This window comes from Saccopteryx bilineata, chromosome 2 (genome assembly GCF_036850765.1).
Source record: "Saccopteryx bilineata isolate mSacBil1 chromosome 2, mSacBil1_pri_phased_curated, whole genome shotgun sequence".
Classification (NCBI taxonomy): Eukaryota; Metazoa; Chordata; class Mammalia; order Chiroptera; family Emballonuridae; genus Saccopteryx; species Saccopteryx bilineata.
The window spans coordinates 363,908,142-363,935,048 of NC_089491.1; the positions used below are offsets into that span (position 1 = coordinate 363,908,142).

Here is a 26,907-nt window from a genome sequence, read left to right on the forward strand (position 1 = left end):
AGAGACAGAGAGGAAAGCGCGGCGGAGGGGTGGAGAAGCAAATGGGCGCTTCTCCTGTGTGCCCTGGCCGGGAATCGAACCCGGGTCCTCCGCACGCTAGGCCGACGCTCTACCGCTGAGCCAACCGGCCAGGGCCAGATACACTTTTTGAGGAAAGGTGTCCGTCCAGAGAATGCGCGCCCCCGTGGGTCGGGAGGGGTGTGGCCTGAGCTGCCCCCGCCCCCCCGCCCGCCTTCCGCGGGTCTCGAGTCCGTAGCGGACGCGCCAGACTGACGCACGGAGGTTCCGCAGCCAATCCGGAAGCGCGGAGCAATTTTAAATGAAGACGGCGGGTGAAATAGCCGTCCCCTGTTGGGTCTGCGAGAGGTGGTCGTTCCGCGTTCTGTGTTGGAAGATGTGGCAGGTGAATAAACTGAGCCTTAGCCTGTCGCCTTCGCACCAACCGGTGTGCGGGAGATGCTCAAGGAGAGACCTTAGTCGAACTTGCGGGGATGGGAGGGAGCGGGGGCGTGGGAAGTGTTTCTTGGTCTTGGCGCTTCCGCGCGACTGGGCTAGGAGCCTCTTTTTGCCCTCTGAACTTCTTAGGAGGAAGGACGGGTGGAGAACCCAGGCTCCCTTACACTCTCTCTTTTCTCTCCTCAGGGAAAACCAGCTATGAGGACTCCTTTACGGGAACTTAACCTGCAGCCCGATGCCCTTGCCAGTGCTGGAAAAGGGCCCGGAAGATGCGACTCGCTGACCCCATCACGGTGCAGATTGGGGCTGCAGGTGACATTTGCTTGGCCAGCTTCCCTACTGGGCTCTTTGCCGAGGCCAGAGCTCAGAGGAGCTGAAGGCCAGAGCTGGAACGTAATTAATAACGATAATGAAGTCTTCTACCTTAATGACATCTATTTACAGCTATTGAGGCCATCGGAGAGGTGCCCTGGGTGATTAAAGGAAATCCACTGAGAACCTGGACCTCTAGTGAGCTGTTAGATTTTATCACCGCCTCCCCGGCTGAGTCTTTACAAAACTAGAGAGAAATATTAACATTTTGATTAGTAGTCTCCCTCTAACGTGGGCTCACTTATGCAGAGGTCGGACATCTGCCAGAGTGAGGCAGTACAGGTTGGGGCAAAAGTAGATTTACAGTTGTTCTATGGAAAAATAATACAGTATAAATAATAATACAAGAATAAACTCTTTCACATACTTACAACTGTAAACCTACTTTTGCCCTACTTTGTATTCATCCATTCTATTCCTTTCTCTTTCTGATGAGAACTATGCAGGTTACCATGTTTTCCCTCTTGCTCTGGCTTCTGGAAAGCTCAAGGTTAAATATGATCATCAGGTACGGCTACTGTTACTCCTTGAAACAGGAAGATTGTCTTTTTTTTTTTTGTATTTTTCCAAAGTGAGAAGAGTGGGGCAGACAGACTCACTCCTGCATGCACCCAACCAGAATCCACCCATCATGCCCACCAGGGGGCAATGCTCTGCCCATCTGGGGTGTTGCTCTGTTGCAACTAGAGCCATTCTAGCACCTGAGGCAGAGGCCATGGAGCCATCCTCAGCGCCTGGGCCAACTTTGCTCCAATGGAGCCTTAGCTGCAGGAAGGGAAGAGAGAGAGAGAGAGAGAAAGAGAAAGAGAGCAAGGAGAGGGGGAAGGGTGGAGAAGCTGATGGGTGCTCTCCTGTGTGCCCTGACCAGGAGTTGAACCTGGGACTTTCACACTCTGGACCGACTGGCCAGGGACCTGTTTCTTTTTTGATAATGATTTCGTGTTTCATTAACCTGAGCAGTTGACCTATTAATTATCTGTTCTTTTTCATGCAGTCTGAATTATTTTTGGAAGGATAGGAGAAGAATATGTAAAAAGCAGATGACAGTCTGAGTAACAGATGTATGATGGTAGCAGGCTTTTTTCTTTTTTTTAGCAAGACAGAGAGAAGGACAGACAAGGACCCACAAACAGGAAGGGAGGGAGATGAGAAGCATCAACTCGTTGCAGCACTTTATTTGTTCATTGATTGCTTTCTCATACATGGCCTGGGGGCTGCAGCTGAGCCATTGACTCCTTGCTCAGTCAGCAACATTGGGCTTCAAGCCATTGACCTTTGGACTCAAGCCAGCGACCATGGGGTCATGTCTATGATCCCACACTCAAGCTGGTGACCTTGGGGTTTCAAACCTGGGTCCTCAGCATCCTAAGTCGATGCTCTATCCGCTGTGCCACCGCCTAGTCAGATGGTAGCAGTCTTTCTTGAAAAATACTGTCCAGTAGAACTTTTTGGGATGGAAATGTTTGATTACCTGTGCTATCCAGAATAGTAGCTACTGGTTACATGGCTACTGAGCACTTGAAAGGTGGCTAATGTGACTGAGGAACTGAATTTTTAGTTGTATTTAATTTTAATTAAATAGTCACATGTGGGCAGTGGCTACCATATTAGACAGTACATCATAGAGAGAAAAGAATTACTAAGTGGGGACTGAATTTTATAGAGGTTATAGAATTTAACTGTAGCCATTTAATCACGTAGGAATTTATGACTCTACCCTCTTAGCTAGAGGACTTGCTACCTCCTGATATAGTTGACTAGTAAGAGTAATTTTGCTTTTTAAAATTTTGATTTATTGTATGGTAGATGTTCACTGTTTGGAATATTTGAACAATATATAAATAATAGGAAATAAAATATGTTTCTGCAAATTCAGGTAACTGTCATAACATGTGAAAATTCTTTCTTGCATCTCTTTATGTGTGTCCATTCACACACATCTCTATAGTGTAATACTTTATTATTAAGGCAATTTTTCCCCAAATGAAATATGTTCTTTTTTATTTTCTTTTTGCTTAGCTTCACTTTTCCTCTTTAATTTGCCCTTCACTTGGAATTAATCTTTCCTATACATGCCCTGCTCTTCCCAAGTAACCAATTCATTTTAACATCCTAATGTGTATCCTTCCATATTATTCTGTTTTTTTAATAATATGCAAACATACAAAATTATTTTATTGGTAGAGCTCAATTCTCATTACTTGTAGTAGTTATGTTCTCTAAAGTCTCTGCGGACACTTAATTAGCAAATTCTGAACTGCTGCTCCTGCGGAAAATGCAGGGCTGTGTTCCTGCAAGCTTCCTGCAAACATTTTCATTAACCAACCCAAACCTTATTTTATGTGTGTTTGTTTTAAAACACCTTATTTAATACATATTGTTAGTTCATTAACCTTGAGCTCACAGCCAACAGCACTCATGCCTGAATGAAGTTTATCTAACTCACATAATGCATATCACAGCTTTCTTGCACTTAGGAACACTAGCTAGCGCTTCAGCACTATGTTTTGGGGCCATTTAATATAGTTAAATAAGCCTGGCCTGTGGTAGCTTAGTGGATAGAGCATTAGTCTGGAATGCTGAGGTCACTGGTTTGAAACCGTGGGCTTGCCAGGTCAGGGCACATATGACAAGATAGGAAGGGAGAGAGAGGGTGAGAAGCATCAATTCATAGTTGCTTCACTTTAGTTGTTCATTGCTTGTTGTATGTGCCTTGACTAGGCAAGCCCAGGATTTCAAACCAGTGACCTCAGTGTTCCAGGTTGACACTCTATCCACTGTGCCATGACAGGCCAGGCAATATACTCATATATATATATATATTTTTGGTTCAAATTATCATGTTTCTTCCATCAGCTGTGTTTTGTTGAGTTCTACCTTTTCTAACTATGTTAGGGTTTGTTCTTTCTCTGGCTACTACATCCACTTCATTACATTTATATTTTCCTTTTTTTTAATTATTTTTTATTTTTTTAATTCATTTTAGAGAGGAGAGGGAGAGACAGAGAGAGAGAGAGAGAGAGAGAGAGAGAGAGAGGAGAGACAGAGAGAGAGAAGGGGGGAGGAGCTGGAAGCATCAACTCCCATATGTGCCTTGACCAGGCAAGCCCAGGGTTTCGAACCGGCGACCTCAGCATTTCCAGGTCGACGCTTTATCCACTGTGCCACCACAGGTCAGGCTATTTTCCTTTTCTTATTCATTGAGTTCTCAGGACCAGCAACCCTATAAGTGGTAGAAGGTAAAGTGGTCCTTGTCTCTGTGAACCAGCAGTAGGGAGGTTGTCAGTCTTTTTTAGGGCACCAGGAAGAAGTGTCTCTGCTCTTTATTCTCCCTGCTACAAAGGCTAGAGCCCTTCAAATCCCAAGGGTTCAATGGATTCAACCCATGGGGTCAGGGAGACTAGGTTACTGGCATGGATTGATGTTGCCCTTTTTCCCTAGGGTCCATGGATCTCTGTGGGCCAAGTGCTAACTAGTCCCCAAGTTCTCATCTGTTCCAGAAGGAAGAAAATCTTGTACCAACTCTAGATTCTAACAGAGCTTGAGCCTAGGGACCCTGCCTACTTATTGCCCCTGGAAGTGAGTTAGAGTTAGAATTGAAGAGGAATGGAGTCACTTACAAGCTGTCATCTCTCTATGATATAGATAAATTATCTCAGCGTTGTTTATACTGTAGGTGGGTTCACTTGGAAGGACCCAAAATGGCTTCCCAACTTTTCTTTCCCTGCTGTTGGGTCTCTATAGGGAGCAGCAAAGCTTAGCCAAGGTCTTACCTAAGCACAGATAATGCGAATTTTTTCTTTTTTTTAGTTTGGACAGTATCCTGCGTCCATATTTTATGTTGGGAGCCAGAGTTGATTGCCTTAGTCAGCTACTATGTTTCTTTCGGCAGGAGGTCAGCAACAGCTCATCTCCACTGGATTTTGAAAATGCTAAGGTGACAAACTCCCAATCAGAACAGTTCAGCCATCCCTCAAAGTGGCTAGAAGTTTGTCAACATGAATCAGATGATCAGCGCCTAAATATGATTACCCAAAACAACTCTACTCCCGAAACATCTGAGGAAGCAGTGGAACCACTGGACAACAGTGTGGTTAACACCATGGTCCTTGTAGCCTCTCCAGCAGGGCAACAGAAAGACGTTACACTTGATGCTCAGTTACATACCATGGCAGAGACAAACAGTTTCTCTTTAGATGATGATGAGCCTTTGAGACCAGATCTTCTGAGAAAGAAGGTGGAACCCTGCATGGAAGACAGCTCTTCAGAAGTTGTTCCTGCTATTGAGAAACTTACACTTCAGGATCCTCCATCCCATCTCTTGGAGAATCCACCAAATACCTGTTCTGAGCAACAGCAACACTGCTCCAAGGAAAACCTGAGGAACAGTAGAACTGAGGCTGTGCCTGAGGACTTAGTGTCTTCTCAAAGTAATGTCTTCCTGCCCTCCTCCATGCTCTGTCTTCCCGCTTCAACTGCCTCAGCAGCAGATTTTCCTGTCAGTCATGTGGACCCAGGAGAGGAAAATGTAGAGCACAGAGCTATCGAGGGAAGAGAAATGAGCTTTTCCACACTCCCTGAGGAGGCTGATTTGGGAGATCAAACACTTATCTCAAATATAGAAGATATTTTGTCCACATGCCTGACCCCAAATTCAGAAGAAGTGGAATCCCAGGCAGCTCTAGGCCCCGCAGTAGAAGATGCTGGCAGGATTCTCATCTCTGATACAGGGCCTTGGATGTCACCACTAGCCTGGCTGGAGAACGATGTAAATACCTCGGTCATGCTGGAAAATCTCTGCCAGAGGTTATCCCTTCCCTCTGTGCTTCGGGATGCTGAAACTGGCACTACCCCTTTCTCTGCTTGCTCCGTGGGGACTTGGTTTACTCCCCCAGCACCACCACAGGAAAAGAGTACAAACACATCCCAGACAGACCTGCTGGGCACCAAGCACAGTACTTCTGAGAGGGAGCATCTCCTATGGGGGTAAGTGGCCCTGTATCCTTGTGCCTCCTGGGCTCCATCAACCTGGACCTGTCACTTCCATCCCTTCCTCTATCTTTCTTCTCATGTTCTCTTTCTGCTGCAGCCATCCTCCAGATCTGACTGCCTTATCACGACATGACCTGGAAGATAACCTGATGAACTCTCTTGTCATTCTGGAGGTTCTCTCCCGCCAGCTGCAGAATTGGAAGAGCCAGCTGACTACCCCTCACCCCGAAGTTCAGGACAGCAGCACACAGACTGACACGTCTCCCAATGGGGTAAGAAGGTTACTCCCAAAGTATGGAAGATCCCAGTGGGCCCTTTTCCTCAGAATTTAAGCTGATAAACTGCCAGAGGGCAAAGGAGACTCCTTCACCAAAGGTTTGTTCTTAGACTATGTAAAAGCTGTGGCCCTGGAAAATTCCTTAAAGCTGTGGGCACTCACTATACTCCTGGGGTATGGCAGGACTTTCCAAGGGAATGCAGGCAAGGAACGTTTTAACTCTTATTATTATTATTTTTTAAATTTATTCATTTTAGAGAGGAGAGGGAGAGAGAGGAGAGACAGAGAGAGAGAAGGGGGGAGGAGCTGGAAGCATCAACTCCCATATGTGCCTTGACCAGGCAAGCCCAGGGTTTTGAACCGGCGACCTCAGCATTTCCAGGTTGACGCTTTATCCACTGTGCCACCGCAGGTCAGGCCAAGGAATGTTTTAAAGGAATTGGTTTCTAGATCTTTGTCTTCCAAATGTACTCTGCTAATATTATTGCTTTCCTACTTCCCCATTCTCAATTGGCCTTGCTGACTTTACCGAGGAAGACCATATTTACAACCTATCTTGAATCTTACATTGTCAAGGGATAGCAATTGAATAATAGAAAATATTTGGATATATGCTGAGAAAGTGAATGACTGCATTGATCATATAACATAATTTTTGCTTGCTTTCAACAAAATTGAAGGAAAATTTAATTATGTTATTGGCTCATTAAATATATATATATATATATATTTTTTTTCTGAAGCTGGAAACGGGGAGAGACAATCAGACAGACTCCCGCATGCGCCCGACCGGGATCCACCCGGCACGCCCACCAGGGGCGACGCTCTGCCCACCAGGGGGCGATGCTCTGCCCCTCCGGGGCATTGCTCTGTTGCGACCAGAGCCACTCTAGCACCTGGGGCAGAGGCCAAGGAGCCATCCCCAGCGCCCGGGCCATCTTTGCTCCAGTGGAGCCTTGGCTGTGGGAGGGGAAGAGAGAAACAGAGAGGAAGGAGGGGGTGGGGGTGGAGAAGCAAATGGGCGTTTCTCCTATGTGCCCTGGTTGGGAATCGAACCCGGGTCCCCCGCACGCCAGGCCGACGCTCTACCGCTGAGCCAACCGGCCAGGGCCTCATTAAATATTTTTGATGTGGCCTAGGCCAGTTGGCTCAGTGGTAGAGCATCGGCCCAGCATGTGGATGTCCCAGGTTTGATACCTGCTCAGGGCACACAGGAGAAGTGACTGTCTGCTTCTCCAGCCCCCCCACCTCCTCTTCTCTCTCTCTCACTCTCTCTTCCCCTCATGCAGCTCTGGCTCAATTAGTTCGAGAGCATCAGCCCCTGGCACTGAGAATGGCTCTGCAGAGCCTCTGCCTCAGGCACTAAAAATAGCTTGGTTGAGAACATGGCCCTTAATGAGGGTTGCTAGATGGATCCCAGTCAGGGTGCATATAAGAGTCTGTCTCTCTCTCTCCCCTTCTCTCACTTGGGAAAGAAGAAAAAAAAATTATTATTTTTTTAATAAGAGTTCACTATGAGATTTTTGACATATACCGTATCTCTAAAGGAGGTCCTGGAATTGGGTAACATGCTCCTTTTACCTTCTTTAATTCCTACTTATTCCCATTATTTATGTGAAGATTTCTCAGTGCTTACATCTAGGATGGAAAATAGGCATAGAATTGTTGAACCATGTCTTATTGTAGGAATTTTATCCAGATAATGAACTAATAAGGGAAGGGATGCTCCATCCATTTCATGAATAGATGATTATCAGTAAAATTTTATTAGGTTTTTTTGTGATTTTATTAAAATTATAGTATTTCAGCCTGACTGGTGGGGGCCCAGTGGATATTGTTGACCTGCGACGCTGAGGTCCCAGGTTTGAAACCCTGCAGTTGCCAGCTTGAGCACAGGCTCATATGGCTTGAGTACAGGCTCGCCACTTTGAGCATGGGCCGTCAGCTTGAGTGTGGGATCATCAGCATGATCTCTTGGTTGCTGGCTTGAAGCCCAAGTTTGCTGGCTTGAACCCAAGGTCTCTGGCTTAAGCGGGGGGTCACTGGCTCAGTTTGAGTCCCCTGGTCAAGGCACTTATGAGAAGTAATCAATGAACAACTAAAGTGACAAAACTATAAGTTTTATTTCTTTCTTTTTTATTAAGTGACAGGTGGAGAGGTAGAGAGACAAGATTCCCGCAGGTATCCCGACCAGGATCCACCCAGCAAGCCCTGGACCTGGTGATGCTCTGCCCATCTGGGGCCGCTGCTCCATTGCTCAGCAACTGAGCTATTTTAGCGCCTGATGCAATGCCATGGAGCCATCCTCAGCACCAGGGGCCAACTTTTGCTTGAACCAGGAGCAGAACAGAGAGAAAGAGAGAAGGGGGAGAGGGAGAGTGGAGAAGCAGATAGTTGTTCCTCCTGTGTGCCCTGACCAGGAATTGAATCTGGGACATCCACACACCGGGCCAATGTTCTACTGCTGAGCCAACTGGCCAGGGCCACAAAACTATAAAGTGATGCTTATCTCTCTTCCTTTCTGCTTCTATCTCGCTAATATGTGTGTGTGTGTATAAATATATGTAATATTACAATGGTTAGTATACAACTGTTGAAAATATTTCTCCATCCAAAAGAAATTTTCACTTAAAGGTCAGCCCAGCCTGGGCTTTGTGCCAGTGCTCTAACCAAACGAGCTATGTGACAACACAGGCTGAGGAAGGAGGGGAATGGTGTCTGTGGAAGTTGAGACCCTCAGTATTATGGCTGGTGAGGTTAATAGGTGGCTGCTGCTACCCAGAGATGGTCTCCAAATGCCCAAAGACCTCCTTTGGGTTGAAAATATTCTCAAATAATGATTTTATCTTTTGCCAAAATCCTGGAAACTGTAGGCTTTATCATTCCTTTAGCTGTTCGGTTTTTCTCCTATATTTTCTTAGTTTTGTATCCTTTCCTCTTGTCCTTGACCTCGTTTCCTAGCCCTGAGTCAGCCTGTACTTCTTCCCCTGAGGCTCCTCAAATCCTTCTAGAGGCTGTTAGTAAAGCAGAACCAAAGAGGGGAAAGGACAGCACCTTTGGCTGTTTCCTATCACAGTGCCAAGTCCTTGCCGCTTGGCTTCCTCCTTCACACTGATCTCATCGCCTGCCTGACTGCCCAGCTCTGCACAGTGTGTGTGCCTTGTCCAGGGCTCGTGGGCTACTCCGTGCCTTACTGCACGACACAGGAGGGAACGATGACTGCTTTGCTAGAAGGGAGTGATGAACTCTGAGGGATCTGCCCCCTTAAATCCAGACTGCTGAAACATCGTGACTCAGCACTGCTGTTCCAGCAGTCAGTGTTTCCCCAGATGGTGGCTGCCTTTCAGCAGTAATGCAGGCTCCCCATTTTTCTCTTAGAACTTTAGTCTTTCCATAGCTCTGCTGCCTTTGCTATCATATGTATCTACTCTACATAGCACACTAAGATTTTTGTCTGTTTCAAGATAATGAACAGTTGAGAATAAGGTAATAAAAATGTCTAATAAATATTTGAACTTATCCTTACTGGTGATCAGAGAAATGAAAATTAAAACAATGATGCTATTTTCTTCAGACAAAATAACAAAGACTAAAATAGATAATGCTGGTAAGCATTGTCTTCCTAGCAGTAGGGTATAAGTTCGTTCAAACTTTTTTGAAAAACATTTAAGTAAGACCCTTAAAGCAGTTCAAACTTTTGACCCAGTAACTTCACTTCTAGGGATATATCCTAAGGGAAAAAAATTCTGCATAAAGATGGTAACTTTTTAAAAAATAATGGAAAAATATAATAAAAAATGATACATCTGTAGGATTAGATATTCTGCAGTCATTTAAATGTATGTTTATAAAATTAATTAAATAAAAGGATGTTTATGAAGAGTTTTTAATAACATGGGAAAATAAGTTTAACATAAGTTCAAGGTTTTTTTTTAGATTTTATTCATTTTAGAGAGGAGACAGAGAGAGACAGAGAGAGAAGGGAGGGAGGAGCAGAAAGCATCAACTCCCATATATGCCTTTACCAAGAAAACCCAGGGTTTCAAACCGGCAAACTCAGTGTTCCAGGTCAATGCTTTTACCCATTGTGCCACCGCAGGTCAGGCAAGTTCAAGGTTTTTATAGAAAGGAAATCAGAGTTCAGACAACCTCTGAGAGGTGAGGTAATACATCATTAGAAGTTAAAAAATGGGTGGTACTGCCTAACTAGGCAGTGGTGCAGTGGATAGAGCATCAGACTGGGATGCGGAGGACCCAGGTTTGAGACCCCCGAGGTCGCCAGCTTGAGCGTGAGCTCATCTGGTTTGAGCAAAACTCACCAGCTTCGACCCAAGATCACTGGCTTGAGCAAAGGGTTACTCGGTCTGCTGAAGGCCCACTATCAAGCCACATATGAGAAATCAATCAATGAACAACTAAGGTGTCGCAACAAAAAACTGATGATTGATGCTTCTCATCTCTCTCCGTTCTTGTCTGTCTGTCCCTATCCCTTTCTCTGACTCTTTCTCTCTGTGAAAAAAAAAAAAAAAGGGTGGTACTGCTTGACCAGGCGGTGGCGCAGTAGATAGATCATTGGACTGGGATGCGGAGGACCTAGGCTTTAAACCCCGAGGTTGCCAGCTTGAGCATGGGCTCATCTGCACAGCTTACCAGCTTGAGCCCAAGGTCACTGGCTTGAGTAAAGGGTAACTTGGTCTGCTGTGGCCACGCCCCACCTCCCCCGTCAAGGTATATATGAGAAAGCAATCAATGAACAACTAAGGTGCCGCAAGGAAGAATTGATGCCTCTCATCTCTCTCCCTTCCTGTCTGTCCCTCTCTCTGTCTCTGTCTCTGTCTCTCTCTCTCTCTCTCTCTCACACACACACACACACACACACACACACACAAAATGGGTGGTACTCCTCTTTGGTAGGTCCCCTAAAGTAGATACCCCTGTTTCAGGCTATACCAGTGAGAGTGAACATAAATTCAGGGCTAAAACCATTAGTATAATAAAATTAAGTAATAAAAATAGGATCACAAATTTATGTGTGTGTGTGTGTATATATATATATATGTAAAATCTCAATTGTGGTTTTTCTTCAGCATTACTGTCTTTTCATCAAATATGACACTGTTATTAAGATGCATCCCAGTTTTAGTGGTGTTAAAACGTAAAAGGGTAATCATTTCAGATTTACTGAATATAGCCCTGGCTGGTTGGCTCAGTGGTAGAGTGTTGGCCCAGTCTCAGGTTTGATTCCCTGTCAGGAGAAGTGACCATTTGCTTTTCCATCCCTCCCCTCCTCCTTTTCTCTCTCTCTCAACGCCCCCCCCTCCCGCAACCATGGCTCAGTTGGCTCCAGTGTATCATCACCCCATGCACTGAGGATGGCTCTGTGAAGCTTCCGCTTCAGATGCTAAAAAGAAGTAGCTCAGTTGCAAGCATGGCAGAGCATCGGCCCCAGATGGATGGGGGTTGCCTGGTGGATCTTGGTTGGGCACATGTGGGAGTCTGTCTCTATCTCCCTTCTTCTCAACTTGGAAAAAGAAAAAAAAAAGAATTTACTGAACATGGTCATTTCTAAAGCTCCTGCACCCCACCCCAGCACTTGAGGGAAGTAATACACTCATCAGTTACAGCAAAATCTCTGGTGTGGAGGTATACTGAAATCCCTTGAAATACGTGTTATACTGTTGGTTAAAAATCACTGTTCTAGGCCCTGGCTGGTTGGCTCAGTGGTAGAGCATCGGCCTGGCGTGCAAGGGGTCCCGGGTTGGATTCCCAGCCAGGGCACACAGGAAAGGCACCCATCTGCTTCTCCACCCCTCCCCCTCTCCTTCCTCTCTGTCTCTCTCTTCCCCTCCCGCAGCCAAAGGCTCCATTGGAGCAAAGATGGCCCGGGCGCTGGGGATGGCTCCTTGGCCTCTGCCCCAGGCACTATAGAGTGGCTCTGGTCTCGACAGAGCAACGCCCCGGAGGGGAAGAGCATCGCCCCCTGGTGGGCAGAGCCTCGCCCCTGGTGGGCGTGCCAGGTGGATCCCGGTGGGGCGCATGCGGGAGTCTGACTGTCTCTCCCCGTTTCCAACTTCGGAAAAATACAAAAAAAAAAAGGAAAAAAAAAATCACCGTTCTACTTGGTGAAATTAGTAATATTTTTTTTCCATTTTATTTATGTCTGTATTCCCAAAAGTTTTTGGGTTTTTTTTTTTGTATTTTTCTGAAGTTGGAAATGAGGAGGCAGTCAGACAGACTCCCACATGCACCAGACTGGGATCCACCCGGCATGCCCACCAGGGGGTGATGATCTGCCCATCTGGGGTGTTGCTCTGTTGCAACCAGAGCCATTCTAGTGCCTGAGGCAGAGGCCACAGAGCCATCCTCAGCACCCAGGCCAACTTTGCTCCAATGGAGCCTTGGCTGTGGGAGGGGAAGAGAGAGACAGAGAGGAAGGAGAGGGGGAGGGGTGGAGAAGCAGATAGGTGCTTTTCCTGTGTGCCGTGGCTGGGAATCGAACCCAGGACTCCTGCACACCAGGCCGACGTTCTACCACTGAGCCAACCGGCCAGGGCTGTATTCCCAAAGTTTTATAATAAACACTGTCCTTATAATTAGAAAAAAAGTTATTTAAAAAAAAAGAAGAAAATTTTACCTGTCTGGATTTTTTTCTGATTTGGCTTCATCTTGCTGTGAATCTTGCTCCTGCTTTTAATAGGAAAGTCTCCTGTATCTCAGTGGGTGGGGAAATGAGGCACTGGTGGTGCATGCTGCCTTTGCAAAAGGAACAACTCTGTTTCTCTGCCCAGATGAGTAAGAAACCTCAGTATCTTCAAGACAGCCAAGAGATTGGACAGACTCTGCAGCAGACCAGGCATGTCATGGTAAGTGTTGATTGACCGTATACCACCACTGGGTCTCCTGTGGAAGTCAAGAATGATGAACCTTGAGTGGTTAGTCAGTGGTGGTACTCAGTCATAGTAGTGAAGGGAGGGAGGTCTCCAAACTTTTGTTAGGAACATCTTATTGGAGCTTCAAATTGGGGTCAGTGGCTGTCCTTACCAGTCCAGTGTTCCTGCTTAGTGACATTATTTGATCTAGCCTAATCATCTTTCCCTCTATAGCAGTCATGGGTGCTGGTCTCTAAAGAGCTGATATCCTTGCTTCACCTGTCTCTGTTGCACTTAGAGGAAGATAAAACGTCTGTGAGTCAGGAGGTAAGCAGCATGAAGATGAAAGCAGAGGCCTCTGGTGGGACTGGAAGCCGAAAGAAGGAACCGGACACGCATCTGATTCTTATCTTGTAGTCTCGGCGCACAGAAACCTTGGTGTCCTGCTGTTTTGATGTGTTGAAGAAATTGAGGGCAAAGCTCCAGAGCCTCAAAACAGAAAGCGAAGAGGCAAAGCACAGAGAGGAAATGGCCCTTAGAGGCAAAGATGCGGTAAAGTGTCAGGCTTTTATTCCTGGATTTGGGAGGTTTCTCTCTTAGGCTTCCTGCAGGAACAGAAATTCACTTGAGACAGTTGGGTAGCCTCAGAACTGCCTGCTCTTCGGGAAGAATGGATTAAACTACTGATGTGGCATATAGTTTTTTGTATCATTTCTGTTCTCTGTCCCTGTCCTTGAAACCTCTTCCCTAAACAGGCAGAGACAGTGCTAGAGGCTTTCTGTGCCCACGCCAGTCAGCGCATCAGCCAGCTGGAACAGGACCTGGCATCCATGGGGGAATTCAGAGGACTCTTGAAGGAGTCCCAGACCCAACTGGTAATTTGAAGTCGTTTTCTTTATTGAGATCCACATTGATAATCGGGAGGATGGTCCTATACCCCCTCTTTATTGTATCCAGGAGAAGGGGTGCCCCTCCATAAGCACTTCTTCTTGTGTAGGTCGGTCTTCACACTGAGCAAGAAGAGTTGGCTCAACAGACGGTGAGTCTTACTTCAATCTTGCAACAGGACTGGCTATCCATGCAACTAGATGTGAGTATTTGGGGCCATCATACCACTTCTTTACTCACAGCTAGCTTTGTTAGGAACCTTGCCTCAAGAGTGCTTGACTGACCTCCTTGCTTCCCCTGGTAGTATAGAACATGGACAGCTTTGCTGAGCCGGTCTCGACAACTCACAGAGAAACTCACAGCCAAGAGCCGGCAGGCCCTACAGGAACGTGATGCTGCAGTTGAGGAAAAACAGCAGGTATAAACCAGGAGTGGGGACTGCTTAGGCCTGGTTTCCTCCTCCTCTACAGAAGGCCATTCTAATGAGTGGTATTACTGGCCTCTTACCCCGGACTGTTTTTCTACCCTGTGGGTTTGAAGACCATCGATATCCCTTCTCTGTAAGATGGCCCTGGGCCCAGTTGTTTCCTTTGTCTTTCAGCATCTTTTCTTCTGTTCCTCCTTTTTCCTGAGGATCAGCTTTATTTGCTGCAGTGTTGCTGCCCTGGAGCAAGGTGGTCTGCTCTTCTATCCAGAAAGAGAAGCTAGACTAAGTCCTGGGACTCTTGATTCAGAAGGAACTGTGGGAGGAAAACTGTATTTCCCTTTTAGGTTTCTAGGGAACTGGAACAAGTCTCTACCCAGTTAGAGAACTGTAAAGGCCAAGTAGAACAGCTGGAGTTGGAAAACATTCACCTCGCAACAGGTGTGTGTGCATGCATGCAAGCAGCCTCTGCTAAGGCTGGCGGTGTGGCAGTAGAGAGGAAAGTGCTCCGCTTGTTTGGGGCAGAAATGTGGGGAGATTCTGGCCTGGTGACCACATGGTGTCATTAGAATACTTTGGGTTTAGATCTTCGGGCTCAGCTGCAGATTCTTGCAAGCACGCAGAGTCAACTAAAAGAGCTACAGAGTCAGCATGCCCACTGTACCCAGGACCTGGCCATGAAGGATGAGTTGCTCTGCCAGCTTACCCAGAACAATGAGGAGCAGGCTACTCAGTGAGTTCCTATCAGGTTATTGTGGCAGTAGGTGCCCAGGATATAGGACTAGTGGGATCTAACATTAGGTCTTTGGCAGATGGCAAAAGGATGAGATGGCACTAAAACACATGCAAGCAGAGCTGCAGCAACAACATGCTGTCCTGGCCAAGGAGGTGCAGGACCTGAAGGAGACTTTGGAGGTAAGGAATATGGCTTGGGGCAAGGAGCTGGCAGGAGTGTGATTCTTACCTGGTGGTACTGAGGTGAGGTTAGAGACTGGGCTAGAAAAAGCCTCTGTTCCCAGGGCTCTAACACTTCCCACTCAGATTCATTTCTCCCCTTCCCCTCACCCCTTTCCTTCCTCCTCCTGTCTCCCCAGTTTGCAGACCAAGAGAATCAGGTAGCTCACCTGGAGCTAGGCCAGGTTGAGTGTCAGTTGAAAACCACATTGGAGGTGCTCCGGGAGCGCAGCCTGCAGTGTGAGGACCTGAAGGACACTGTGGAGAACCTGAAGTAAGAGCTTATCTTTCCTAGGAACCCTTCTAGAAGTCAGTCTCCAAGGATGGAATGTGACAGGGTCCAAGAGCCTTTTGTTTTTCTCTTCGATTTGGGAGAGGTGTTCAAAGAAGGTCACATGGTCTCTCTGTTCCTGTTTTCAGGGCTAAACTGGCTAGCACCATAGTAGAGAACCAGGAGAAAGACCTGGAGAAGACACACCAGTATTCCCAAGAGCTAAGGGTGCTGACTGAGCAACTGCAGAGCCTGACCCACTTCCTACAGACAAAACTAAAGGAGAAGGTAGGATCTGGGGTTCCTTCTCTTCCCTTCCTAGGGGAGTTAGGATGTCTTCTTAAAGCTGGTGACCCTGACCCTTGGGCAGAGTCTTAAGGCTTAGACGTTTGTTAGGGGTGAGTATATAGGAAGGCCCGCCAGGCAGGGGGAACAGTATATGAAAGTCATAGAGGCACTATACACACTTTTTTTGTAGTGTCTTGTAACAAGATCTGGGTGAGTGAGGTGCTGAGACTATAGGTGAACAAGTCAAGGCCCTACTCATAGAATGTGGCAAGTTTGGAGACTGGAAAGTAGCATTTATAATTGGAGTGTAGTTTTGAGGGTGAGGATAACAAGGAGACAAGGCGAAACAGGGAGAAACAGGGAGGAGGCCAGATTTTGAAAGCTTGGACTAATGGCAATTATAGATGCTGTAGAGAGGAGGGGGTGGTTTGGATGAATCTAAAACACCTTTTGGAAGTAGAAGTAATAGAACTTTGTGGCCAATTTGTTGTAGGAATAAGGTAGAAGAGTGAATGATGATCTCTAGATTGCTGGAATAATGGTGACACTCTCTAGAACTAGGTTTCACAAACTTCCTGTTAAGTCAAATGTAATATTTTCAGCTTTGTGAGCCATGTGATACCTGTCTTAACTACTCAGTTTTGCTTTTGTAGCTCAAGAGCAGCCATAGACAGTATGTGAATGAATGGGTGTGGCTGTGGTCCAATAAAACTTTATTTTTATTTTTAATTTTTATTTATTTATTTTTACAGAGACAGAGAGAGAGTCAGAGTGAGGGATAGACAGGGACAGACAGACAGGAACGGAGAGATGAGAAGCATCAATCATTAGTTTTTCGTTGCGTGTTGCAACACCTTAGTTGTTCATTGATTGCCCCTCATATGTGCCTTGACCGCGGGCCTTCAGCAGACCGAGTAACCCCTTGCTAGAGCCAGCGACCTTGGGTTCAAGCTGGTGGGCTTTTGCTCAAACCAGATCAGCCCGTGCTCAAGTTGGCGACCTCGGGGTCTCGAACCTGGATCCTCTGCATCCCAGTCCAACGCTCTATCCACTGCGCCACCGCCTGGTCAGGCAATAATAAAACTTTATTTACAAAAACAAGTGGCAGGCCAGATTTGAGCTGCAGACAATAATTTGCTGCCCCCTGCTCTAGGATCATAAGGAACAGATTTTTGGTGAGGTGGTCAGGGAAAATGGTGAGCTCAGCTTTATACATATTAAATTTCAGGTGAACTATGGCACATTCTGATAGATTTTTCACAGGCAGTTGAGCCTGTAGGTCTGGAGAGTTGAGAGAGACAGATTGAAGGGTCATCCATGTAGATAGAAGTGTTTTTTTTTGTTGTTGTTTGTTTTTTTTTGTTTTTTTACAGAGGCAGAGATAGACAGGGACAGACAGGAATGGAGAGAGATGAGAAGCATCAATCATCAGTTTCTCGTTACGCGTTGCGACTTCTTAGTTGTTCATTGATTGCTTTCTCACATGTGCCTTGACCGCGGGCCTTCAGCAGACCGAGTAACCCCCTGCTGGAGCCAGCGACCTTGGGTCTAAGCTAGTGAGCTCTTTGCTCAAGCCAGATGAGCCCGCTCTCAAGCTGGCGACCTTGGGTTCTCGAACCTGGGTCCTTCCGCATCCCAGTCCGACGCTCTATCCACTGCGCCACCACCTGGTCAGGCAGAAGTGGTTGTTTTTGTAGAGCTCCTGGGGTGAGGTCATCTGGGGAATGGATTAGAGCAGGGGTCCCCAAACTTTTTACACAGGGAGCCAGTTCACTGTCCCTCAGACCATTGGAGGGCCGCCACATACAGTGCTCCTCTCACTGACCACCAATGAAAGAGGTGCCCCTTCCGGAAGTGTGGCGGGGGCCAGATAAATGGCCTCAGGGGGCCGTAGTTTGGGGACGCCTGGATTAGAGTATAAAAAGGGCCAAGGCTTAACCAGAAGGAGCCCGACAGTTAGGGACCTGTGGATAGAGAGAAGAAATAACCATAAAGGTATGTGGCTTACCTATGAAGTAGAGAGAGTCATGTCCCAGAAGCTAGGAAACGAAAGTTTTTCAAGAACATGCTCATCTAATATCAAATACATCAGGTGAAATAAGATCTGAGAGGTGTCCATTGCATTTGAACGTAAGGATGGCATTGAACCAAGTAACGAGAATTTTGGTGGATTAGTATTGCAGAAGCCTGAATGTAGTGGGTTGGGGAATCAATAGATGGTGAGAATTTTAGGCAAGAAACGTAGGTTTTTCTTTCCTTTGTTCTTTGAATTGAAGGGAAAGAGAAAATGCAGTAGCTAAAAGGGGATTTGATGTAAGAGGAAGGTTTTTAAAAATATATATATTGTTGCTTTAGTGAGAGAATTAAGTTCAAGGAAAGGAGATAAGGGAGAAGTTGATGATAGAGAAGAGGTAATAGAACAGCATTCCAGCTAGAGGAGGTAGCTAGTGAACCTGGGAGTTCAGAGAAATCATTAACTGAAAAAGCAGATGATGTTTTGTTCTCATTTGCCCTTAGGCTGAGCCGGAGACCCTGCTGAAAAGCACATCCTGTGCTTCTTCCCAAGAACACCCTTTGCCCACAGACAGCACCTTCTTGGGAAGCATCTTGACAGCAATGGCAGACAAAGGTTAAAGGCCCTGTAATTTAGGGGTGGGAAAATTGTGACTCTGCTGATATCTTTAGCTGTTAAAGATGCCCACCAATTATCTGTCTCTCCCTGCCTTCCATTAGGGCAGATCCGTGACTGAGTCACCAGAGGGGCCCTTTTCATGGTTGGTTTTTGTTTTAGAACCAGAATCAGCTCCTGTGTCCTTGCTTGGAAGTGACAAGAGTGCTTTCACCCCAGTTGCATCAGTGGTTTCCCTTCAGCCTACAGGTTAGGATGGGCTCCAGGGATCTTGCCTCATTTCTAGATCAGCTAGTGATGATAAAGACTAAAGCTGTGAAAAGTGCTTCGCTCTAAAAACCTCAATTCTACTTGGGCTCATTTTATCTCTGTCTTTTGGGACCAGTAATGTTCCGGACACTCAAATACTATGGGTGGGGAACATGGATAAGAGTTGTGGAAATAATGGCTACACAGTCCTTCCTTCCAGATCTAAAGGGCTCTACCTCTATCTAGAACTTTCTCTTTCAGAGACTCCAGACATGGAGAAGAGCTTGGAAGAAATGAGTGCCATGACTCTGGAGCTTCAGAGTCTGTGTTCTCTGCTGCAAGAGTCTAAAGAAGAAGCTGTCAGGTCTCTGCAGCATAAAATGTGAGTGGAGTGCAGTCTTGGTGAGAGAGGTCAGCCCCTTATGTCAAGGGCCCAGCTAGCCCCTAAGAATACAGGGATAAAGCTGAATTCTCTCTTCCCTAGTTGTGATCTGCAGGCTAAGCTGCAGGCCCAGGAAGAACAGCATCAGGAAGCCCAGGAGGCAAAGGAAGCGGACATAGAGAAGCTGAACCAGGCCTTGTGCTTGCGCTACAAGGTGAAGGAGGGGCCTAGAAGTGGAGCGATGAAGAACTGGAGCAGCAGTACTGGCCCACTGGGAACCACTGTCACTCCAGGAATCTGGGTGGTGGGGATTTTCCAACCACTGCCCTAGTTTTTCCCTTCCTGGGGTCAGACATTTTACATGTTTGGGAATCAGCTATGGGCTGACCCATGTCCCAGCCCAACCTAGAAGTTGGGAACTCTAGCAGAGCTCTCTCAACACTGAGATGTGCCTTGCCTGACTTAGTCTTAGAGGAAGAAGAATGTTATCAATTGGTAGCAGCAACCTGGGCTGAGCATGGGTCAGGCTCCTGGCAAGGGCTACAAAGAAGGCAGCTCTCTCAGTGCCTTCTTACTTCCCTTTCCCTCACAGAATGAAAAGGAGCTCCAAGAAGTGATACAGCAGCAGAACGAGAAGATTCTAGACCAGATAGACAAGAGTGGTGAGCTCATAGTACGTTCATCATGATGCCCAGCCCTTTGCCTTCTGTGTCACTGGTATCCAGGATCCCAAAAGTAGGGATTGGATACCCTGATCTACCTTGTTCACAGCATTGAATAAGAATGATGGGGGCCCTGGCCGTTTGGCTTAGCGGTAGAGCATCAGACCGGCGTGTGGAAGTCCCGGGTTTGATTCCCAGTCAGGGCACATAGGAGAAGCGCCCATCTGCTTCTCCACTCTTCCCCCTCCCCTTCCTCTCTGTCTCTCTTTTTCCCTCCTGCAGCCAAGGCTACATTGGAGCAAAGTTGGCCTGGGAACTGAGGACGGCTCCATGGCCTCTGCCTCAGGTGCTAGAATGGCTCTGGCCGCAATGGAACAATGCCCCAGATGGGCAGAGCATCGCCCCCTGGTGGGCATGCTGGGTGGATCCTGGTTGGGAGCATATGGGAGTCTGTCTGACTGCCTGCCCACTTCTAACTTCAGAAAAATACAAAAAAAAAATCCAGAAGAATGATGGAGACTGCCTGACCACGTGGTGGCGCACTGGGTAGAGTATCCACCTGGGATGCTGAGGACCCAGGTTTGAAACCCTGAGGACACCAGCTTGAGCGTAGGCTACCAGCTTGAATGCAGGGTCACTGGCTTGAGCAAGGGGTCATTGGCTCAGCTGGAACCCCCTGGTCAAGGCACATATGAGAAAGCAATGAACAACTAAGGTGCAGCAACTATGAGTTGATGCTTCTCATCTCTCTCCCTTCCTGTCTGTGCCTCTCCCTTTCCCTCTTCCTTTCCCTCTTCCTTTCCCTCCTTCCTTCTCTCTCTTTCTCTCTCTAAGAAAAAAAAAAAAGATGGAGATTAAAAAACTAAGGCAATGATGGAGAGGACCTTTAAGGACTCTTGGATACCTCTCCATTCTCATCCCCAGAGCCTCAGAGAGGAAGTGGCTCAGCTTACCCGCTCACTTCGGCGTGCAGAAACAGAGACTAAGGTGCTCCAAGAAACCCTAGCAGGCCAGCTGGACCCTAACTGTCAGCCCATGGCCACTAACTGGATCCAGGAGAAAGTGCTGCTCTCCCAGGAGGTGACTCAGAGTTAACAGAGGAGCTGGGCAGCTGGTGGGAACTCTAGGCTGTGCCCCTACTGATCTGGACATATCTATAGGTGGACAAACTGAGGATGATGTTCCTGGAGATGAAAAATGAGAAGGCAAGACTCATGGTCAAGTTCCAGAGCCATGTAAGAATTCCCATGTCATTGGGGGGCTGTTTCTCACTGCCACTAGCAAGTACTCTGCCATATTTTCCTTGTCCACCAGTGATGCTGTTCTTTTTTTTTTCTTCCTAATTGCTCTGGAGGGACCTTGATGACCGTATTCTCGGCTCTAGAAAACCCATGTTACAAATTGCAGCTTATTCTACTTATGCATTGTTTACTGATAATTTGGCTGTATTTTGTGATAAGAGAAAGAGGGGAAGAAGAAAGAAAAGTGCTCAGATGTTTAGCAAAAGAATTTAAAGGGAGTGATTTTTTAAAATTGAATTTTATTAGGGTGACACTGAAATTTTCCTGTGTGTATCACTCATAAATTTACTTTTTAAGGCAGGGGTCTCAAACTCAACTCAGCATGTGGGCCGCAGAGCAAGATCACAGCCGTTCGGCGGGCCGCACTAGGTCTACAAAAGGCAACTGTTACGCAACACTTTTCAGTGTCACAAAACGACCAGAAACTGTAGTTCGTGGATTAGTCTGCGGGCTGCACAAAATTGTTCGGTGGGCCGCATGCGGCCTGTGGGCCGCGAGTTTGACACCCCTGTTTTAAGGGGTTTAATAATTGTCAGAATTATTTGTGTCTAGTATAACTGCACATCTCAAAGTAGGCACAGTAAGTGGGACATTTGTAGTGTATATTGATGGGCATAGGGCAGACTTCTGTCCTGGACTTAATTATTAATGTCTGTCATTCAGACGGCTGAAAATAGTCCAAAAAAAAAAAAATCAGGAATGTTTATGTAACATTTAACTGAGGGAAATAGTTCCCAAGAAAAAACCTTGATGATGCTTTTTATCAGTCATGCTGATGCTGTTCTTTTATGCGTAAGACTTATGCAACTTATTTGCTTTCTAGAGAAACATCTTGGAGGAAAATCTTCGACGTGCTGACAAGGAGTTAAAGAAACTAGATGACATTGTTCAGCATATTTATGAGGTAAAGGAGGGAGGGAGTTGAATTAAGGCACTTGGTTTAGGCCTGGCTCCAGGAAGTACTAATGAGTCTAGATGTGGTTCCAAGACTGTGCGGAGAACTGGGTCTGACTTACCGTTGCAGGCTTCTCTGCGGCTTCCGTTTTCTCCCCTTTAACTTAGTGGGTGCTTCCTGGGGCCGGGCCTCTGAGCTGCCTTTTCTGCCTCTTTCCAGACGCTGATGTCCATCCCAGAGGTCGTGAGAGGTTGCAAGGAGTTACAGGGATTGCTGGAATTTCTGAGCTAAGAAACTGAAAGCTGGAGTCTGTTTCACCCCTCTTTACCTGCAATACTCCCTTACCCCAATACTAGGACCAATTGGCTTAGGGCCAGCTTGTTTTAATGCTATTTAAATAAAGTATATTTAATGTATTTCTTCAAGCTCACTGAATCTTGTTTCTTGAATTAGAAGGGGTGGATAAGGCCAGGGGAGAAGCAACTTGGCCCCCCTGTCTGGGCGCCCTTCTGTCTGGGCACCCTGCACTCACCCCTCCCACTGCATCCTGGGCTAAAGTTGGGTGCCCCTCCTCCCCCTCTTGCTTCCCCTAATATGCTGGGCACTGGACTTCTTGTTCCCTGGCTCACAGCCTAGGGGGTAGGGTGAGGGAGAGACAAGGCTTCATTCACTTTCTTTCTTTATCCTCCTCCAGAATAGGCCCTGGTCAATAAGGGGGTGAGGACAGAGAAACTCAGTTTCCCACTCCCTGCCCCGGTTCCCACATTTCGTCGGTGCCTTTGTCTGGCCTACCCCACCTGTTGTAATTGTTTAGGTGACTCTCCTTCACTAGACCAGGTGTAATTCCCAACATCCAGCACATGGTAAAGGCAATTGTGGCAGTAATGAGGGCAAGGCCATTTCCTGCCTCTGGGGCCCTGGTGGCAGGGCTCCATTAGGTGGGAGGGGGACAGTCCACAACAGCCTCCGAGCTTCTTGCAGGGCAATCACTCCACCTCATTGGCCCGCCCTGTGGGCGTGGCTTTGCCAGGATACCAGTCCTAGGGAGGGGCGTGGCCTAGGCAGGGAGGCGATGGCCCCACCTCCCGGGAAGTCACGTACCTCTGCGGCGTCCTCAGCTTCATTTACAGGAGCCAGGGCTGAAGCCACAGTCGTTGCAGACCTGAATCCAGGTTGTACCTTTGCTGCTGCTGCTGCTGCTGCTGCTGCTGCTAACTCGCTGTGCACAGGTGAGGCTGGAACGAGGTGGGAGCTGCTAAGCATCTCTGATTCCTCTTCCCGACTCTCCCCCCCCATCCTGGCCCTGTTCCCTTGGATGTTCCATCTCAGCTCTCTCCTTACATCCTTTCTCGTTTCTGTCCACTCAATCCCCCATGGTTCAGATCTTCCACAACACCCTTTCCTCTCGGTTCTCATGCTGAGACCTCAGCCTTTCCAATTCCAAATCGTCCTCTGCCTACTGGGTTTTTTCTTGGGGTCAGCCTCTTCCATCAAGACCATGTTAATCTCTTCTGCTGCCTCGCCTCAGCTAGGTTCCCTCTACAGTTCTTTTGCTTTCTCTGTCCCCTGTTCTAGGTCCTTCCCCGTCTCACTGTCACCTCCTGACAAATCTGCCCTTTCCTCCTGCATCTCTCTCTGCTTTTCTCAGCTTCTCGACTCATCCTTTCAGTCTTGACCCTCTGCTCCCATCTCCTGACTGCAGAGGCAGTCAGGTTTGGGGTTTGGAAAACAGGTTATAGAAACCTGCTATTCCTGTTCCCTACTGGCCCCCTTCCTCACAACCTTCTTCACAAGCCAAGGAAAGAAGAGTGATGGGTCCTTTTGCCTCACTGTGAAGTCTTGGAAGTAAGTGCACTTTTCTGAGGGGCCCTGCTGAGGATGAGAAAAGGAAAGTTGGAAGGACAGGGCTTATGCCTACCTGAAGAAGGGGCCAAACTCGACGAAAGATGGATTGGCACCTTCATTTGGGCAGTAGTTTCATGAGAAGACCTGTAGCTTCAGGGCTGCTTACCTCCCCACACCCACCCTGCATCTCTTTCCAGGGCTGGGAAGGGTGCCATCAGGGACAAAAGGAGATGTGGGAACTGGGGCCCTAAGCCTGCTAGCTGTCAGAAAAATTGGTGCCACTTTGATGCCCAGGACCCACGCCAAGGACTGCTGCCCTGTTCCCAACCCCATGCTTGTTGAGGGGTAGAGGGAAGGGCCATTTGGCCCATATGGCCAGGAGGGGAAGCAGAGGAAGCAGTGGGTGGTATCCAGCTTTTATATCTTGTCTCCATTCCACAGAGCTGTCACCATGTCCCATTCATACCCAGCCCTTTCTGCTGAGAAGAAAAAGGAGTTGTCTGACATTGCCCTCCGGATTGTGGCCCCAGGCAAAGGCATTTTGGCTGCAGATGAGTCTGTAGGTAGGTGGGGGCCTATGGTTAGGTAGGGTAGAGGTGGCCAGGAAGCCCTGGGGATGACTTTATCACCCCTCTTTGTCCATAGGTAGCATGGCCAAGCGGCTGAGTCAGATCGGGGTAGAGAACACAGAAGAGAACCGCCGTTTGTACCGCCAAGTTCTGTTCAGCGCTGATGACCGTGTGAAGAAGTGCATTGGAGGCGTCATCTTCTTTCATGAGACACTTTACCAGAAAGATGATAATGGTGTCCCCTTTGTCCGTATCATCCAGGATAAGGGCATTGTCGTTGGCATCAAGGTGCAGCTACTGGTCCTGGATGGGGGCTGAGCATGGAAATAGGTGTGTGTATGTGAGGGGTGGCAAGGGGAATCCTGCCTGGGTTCAGTCTTCTGCCTGTTTCCTTTCAGGTTGACAAGGGTGTAGTGCCTCTAGCTGGGACTGATGGAGAAACTACCACTCAAGGTACAGGATGGGCAGGCTTCAGGACCACAGGGTTGGTGGGTGGTTGATGCTGGCAAAGAGGGGCAGAGTGATGAGACTGCATCTATGCCTGCAGGGCTGGATGGTCTTTCAGAACGCTGTGCCCAGTACAAGAAGGATGGTGCCGACTTCGCCAAGTGGCGCTGTGTGCTGAAAATCAGTGAGCGCACGCCCTCAGCACTTGCCATTCTGGAGAATGCCAATGTGCTGGCTCGCTATGCCAGCATCTGCCAGCAGGTGTGTGTATGTGCGGAGTTCAGATGGATACCCTGTGCCTAGTGGAGAGAGAACTTTCTCCCATCCTACCTGCCGTCCCTGCCAAGCTACTCTTCTCTTACCTGCAGAATGGCATTGTTCCCATTGTGGAACCTGAAATCCTGCCTGATGGAGACCATGACCTCAAACGTTGCCAGTATGTTACAGAGAAGGTGAGTCCACACCTGGGCAGGCACTTTTTCTAAGCACTCTTTCACTTGATCCCAGAACAGACCTGTGATTCTGAGCCTCTACTGACCCTCACTGTCATGCCCACCCAGCCCTAGACAGGGAGCATAGAGCAGTAAGTGGCAGGGATCCAGATCTTAGTAAACCTCCTCTGATCCTCAGGTCCTGGCTGCTGTGTACAAGGCTCTGAGTGATCATCATGTGTACCTAGAAGGGACCCTACTGAAACCCAACATGGTGACCCCTGGCCATGCTTGTCCCATCAAGTATAGCCCAGAGGAGGTTGCCATGGCAACTGTCACTGCCCTGCGTCGCACTGTGCCCCCAGCTGTGCCAGGTACTACCCTGCTTCCTCACCTGCTCCTGTCCTTAAGACCCTTTCTCACGTTCTTCTGTGGCCTTCTGGGGTCCCTTAGCCTGGAAAGACAGAGTGACTAATCAGTTTGTCTTTTCCTTCCTAGGAGTGACCTTCCTATCTGGGGGTCAGAGTGAAGAAGAGGCATCACTCAACCTCAATGCTATCAACCGCTGCCCACTTCCGCGGCCCTGGGCCCTCACCTTCTCCTATGGGCGTGCCCTGCAGGCTTCTGCACTCAATACCTGGCGAGGGCAACGGGACAATGCTGAGGCTGCCACTGAGGAGTTCATCAAGCGGGCTGAGGTTGGGAGCTAGAGGTGGTGCTGTGTAGCGAGGCAGGCAGGGGGCAGCACCCAGAGACTCCAGCCTTGAGCACCTGTGGGCTGGCTCAGCCTAGTTACATCTCTTATCCCCTTACTTTTGCAGGTGAATGGGCTTGCAGCCCGGGGCAAGTATGAAGGCAGTGGAGAAGATGGTGGAGCAGCAGCACAGTCCCTCTACATTGCCAACCATGCCTATTGAGTATCACTCCTTTCCACAGCTCTTGGCCCAGACACCCGCACCCAATTTTTCCTGTAGTTATGGTCAGGGCCAAATAGCCTTGCAGAGCAAAGATGCCTCCATCGAGCACTAAGTCATCATTCTTCTCCACCCCTCCCCTCTCCCATTGCTGCACCTGGGACCACTGGATGGGAGGATAGGGAGCCCCCTCATGGCTGAGTGAAGGAGAATTTGCTAGAAGTCAGAGCAGGATGCCTAGGTGTACCCCTGCCTTTGCCAACCCCACAGTTTCCCCATGATGGGTAGCTTCCTCTCAGGCTCTCCTTGCCTGCTCTTTCTCCTGGAATCAGAGGGTAGGACACAGACCTGACTTATGCCTTGGGTACATACCACATAGCAAATAAATGATAGTAAAACATGCTACTTTGTCTGTCTTACATATCAAATACCTACCTCCCAGTTTCTGATCTCTGTTGACTGTGTAGGTGGAAAGGGTGGGTTTTGAGTTTCAATGAGCTTTAAGTTTATGGGGGGGAGGCACACCCAGTCACCATTCCCATCTCAGGCTCTTTTCTGTTGCTGTTCAAGGCTGGAGCATATGGAGGGCTGCAAATCTTTCAGGAACTGCCACATCAGAGGCTCTAGGCTGCAGCTTTAGTAGGATGAGTGGTGTAAGACCTGAGCAATTCCTGAAGGCAGTTTTTGTGCAAGGCCCAAAACTGGGATAGGAGGGGATGAAAGTTTCTCATTTCTCAGCTGTGTTGAGCCCTGCCAGGGCTTGGCACATTCTGCCGGGGGTGGGGGGCACTG

General features: G+C 47.9%; 2 protein-coding genes across 3 annotated transcripts; both read left to right on the top strand.

Moving 5' to 3' along the window:
* The first annotated feature begins 309 nt into the window (after positions 1-309).
* On the top strand, positions 310-22,291 carry SPAG5 (sperm associated antigen 5). Its single transcript, XM_066263232.1, has 24 exons — positions 310-403; positions 643-768; positions 4,721-5,814; positions 5,918-6,092; positions 12,886-12,960; positions 13,201-13,293; positions 13,384-13,518; positions 13,722-13,841; positions 13,964-14,056; positions 14,159-14,272; positions 14,626-14,719; positions 14,864-15,011; positions 15,091-15,193; positions 15,373-15,506; positions 15,653-15,791; positions 18,309-18,420; positions 18,583-18,669; positions 18,931-19,051; positions 19,154-19,265; positions 19,644-19,724; positions 20,638-20,793; positions 20,874-20,948; positions 21,838-21,918; positions 22,129-22,291. Exons 1-24 carry the CDS (start codon positions 320-322, stop codon positions 22,198-22,200), a joined length of 3,624 nt encoding a protein of 1,207 aa, XP_066119329.1. The 5' UTR covers positions 310-319; the 3' UTR covers positions 22,201-22,291.
* Positions 22,292-22,978: 687 nt separating this feature from the next.
* On the top strand, positions 22,979-26,517 carry ALDOC (aldolase, fructose-bisphosphate C). Of its 2 annotated transcripts, XM_066263234.1 has the most exons (10): positions 23,002-23,138; positions 23,704-23,754; positions 24,196-24,317; positions 24,400-24,611; positions 24,722-24,776; positions 24,871-25,031; positions 25,139-25,222; positions 25,401-25,575; positions 25,700-25,899; positions 26,023-26,517. In XM_066263234.1, the coding sequence occupies exons 3-10, from the start codon at positions 24,206-24,208 to the stop codon at positions 26,116-26,118; spliced, it is 1,095 nt and encodes a 364-aa protein (XP_066119331.1). In that variant the 5' UTR covers positions 23,002-23,138; positions 23,704-23,754; positions 24,196-24,205; the 3' UTR covers positions 26,119-26,517. The 2 variants fall into 2 exon arrangements, with proteins under 2 accessions (XP_066119330.1, XP_066119331.1); XM_066263233.1 differs by lacking the exon at positions 23,704-23,754 and having other exon boundaries at positions 22,979-23,138.
* Positions 26,518-26,907: the final 390 nt, after the last annotated feature.

Bases quoted from the DNA above. Each gene is read 5' to 3' on its own strand.
- SPAG5 (XM_066263232.1), top strand. From the start codon at position 320: ATGAAGACGGCGGGTGAAATAGCCGTCCCCTGTTGGGTCTGCGAGAGG. The intron at 14,720-14,863 runs GTGTGTGTGCAT...CTTTGGGTTTAG, and splicing joins AAACATTCACCTCGCAACAG to ATCTTCGGGCTCAGCTGCAG. The intron at 15,194-15,372 runs GTAAGGAATATG...CTGTCTCCCCAG, and splicing joins ACCTGAAGGAGACTTTGGAG to TTTGCAGACCAAGAGAATCA.
- ALDOC (XM_066263233.1), top strand. From the start codon at position 24,206: ATGTCCCATTCATACCCAGCCCTTTCTGCTGAGAAGAAAAAGGAGTTG. The intron at 25,223-25,400 runs GTGAGTCCACAC...TCTGATCCTCAG, and splicing joins GCCAGTATGTTACAGAGAAG to GTCCTGGCTGCTGTGTACAA. The intron at 25,900-26,022 runs GTTGGGAGCTAG...TTACTTTTGCAG, and splicing joins AGTTCATCAAGCGGGCTGAG to GTGAATGGGCTTGCAGCCCG.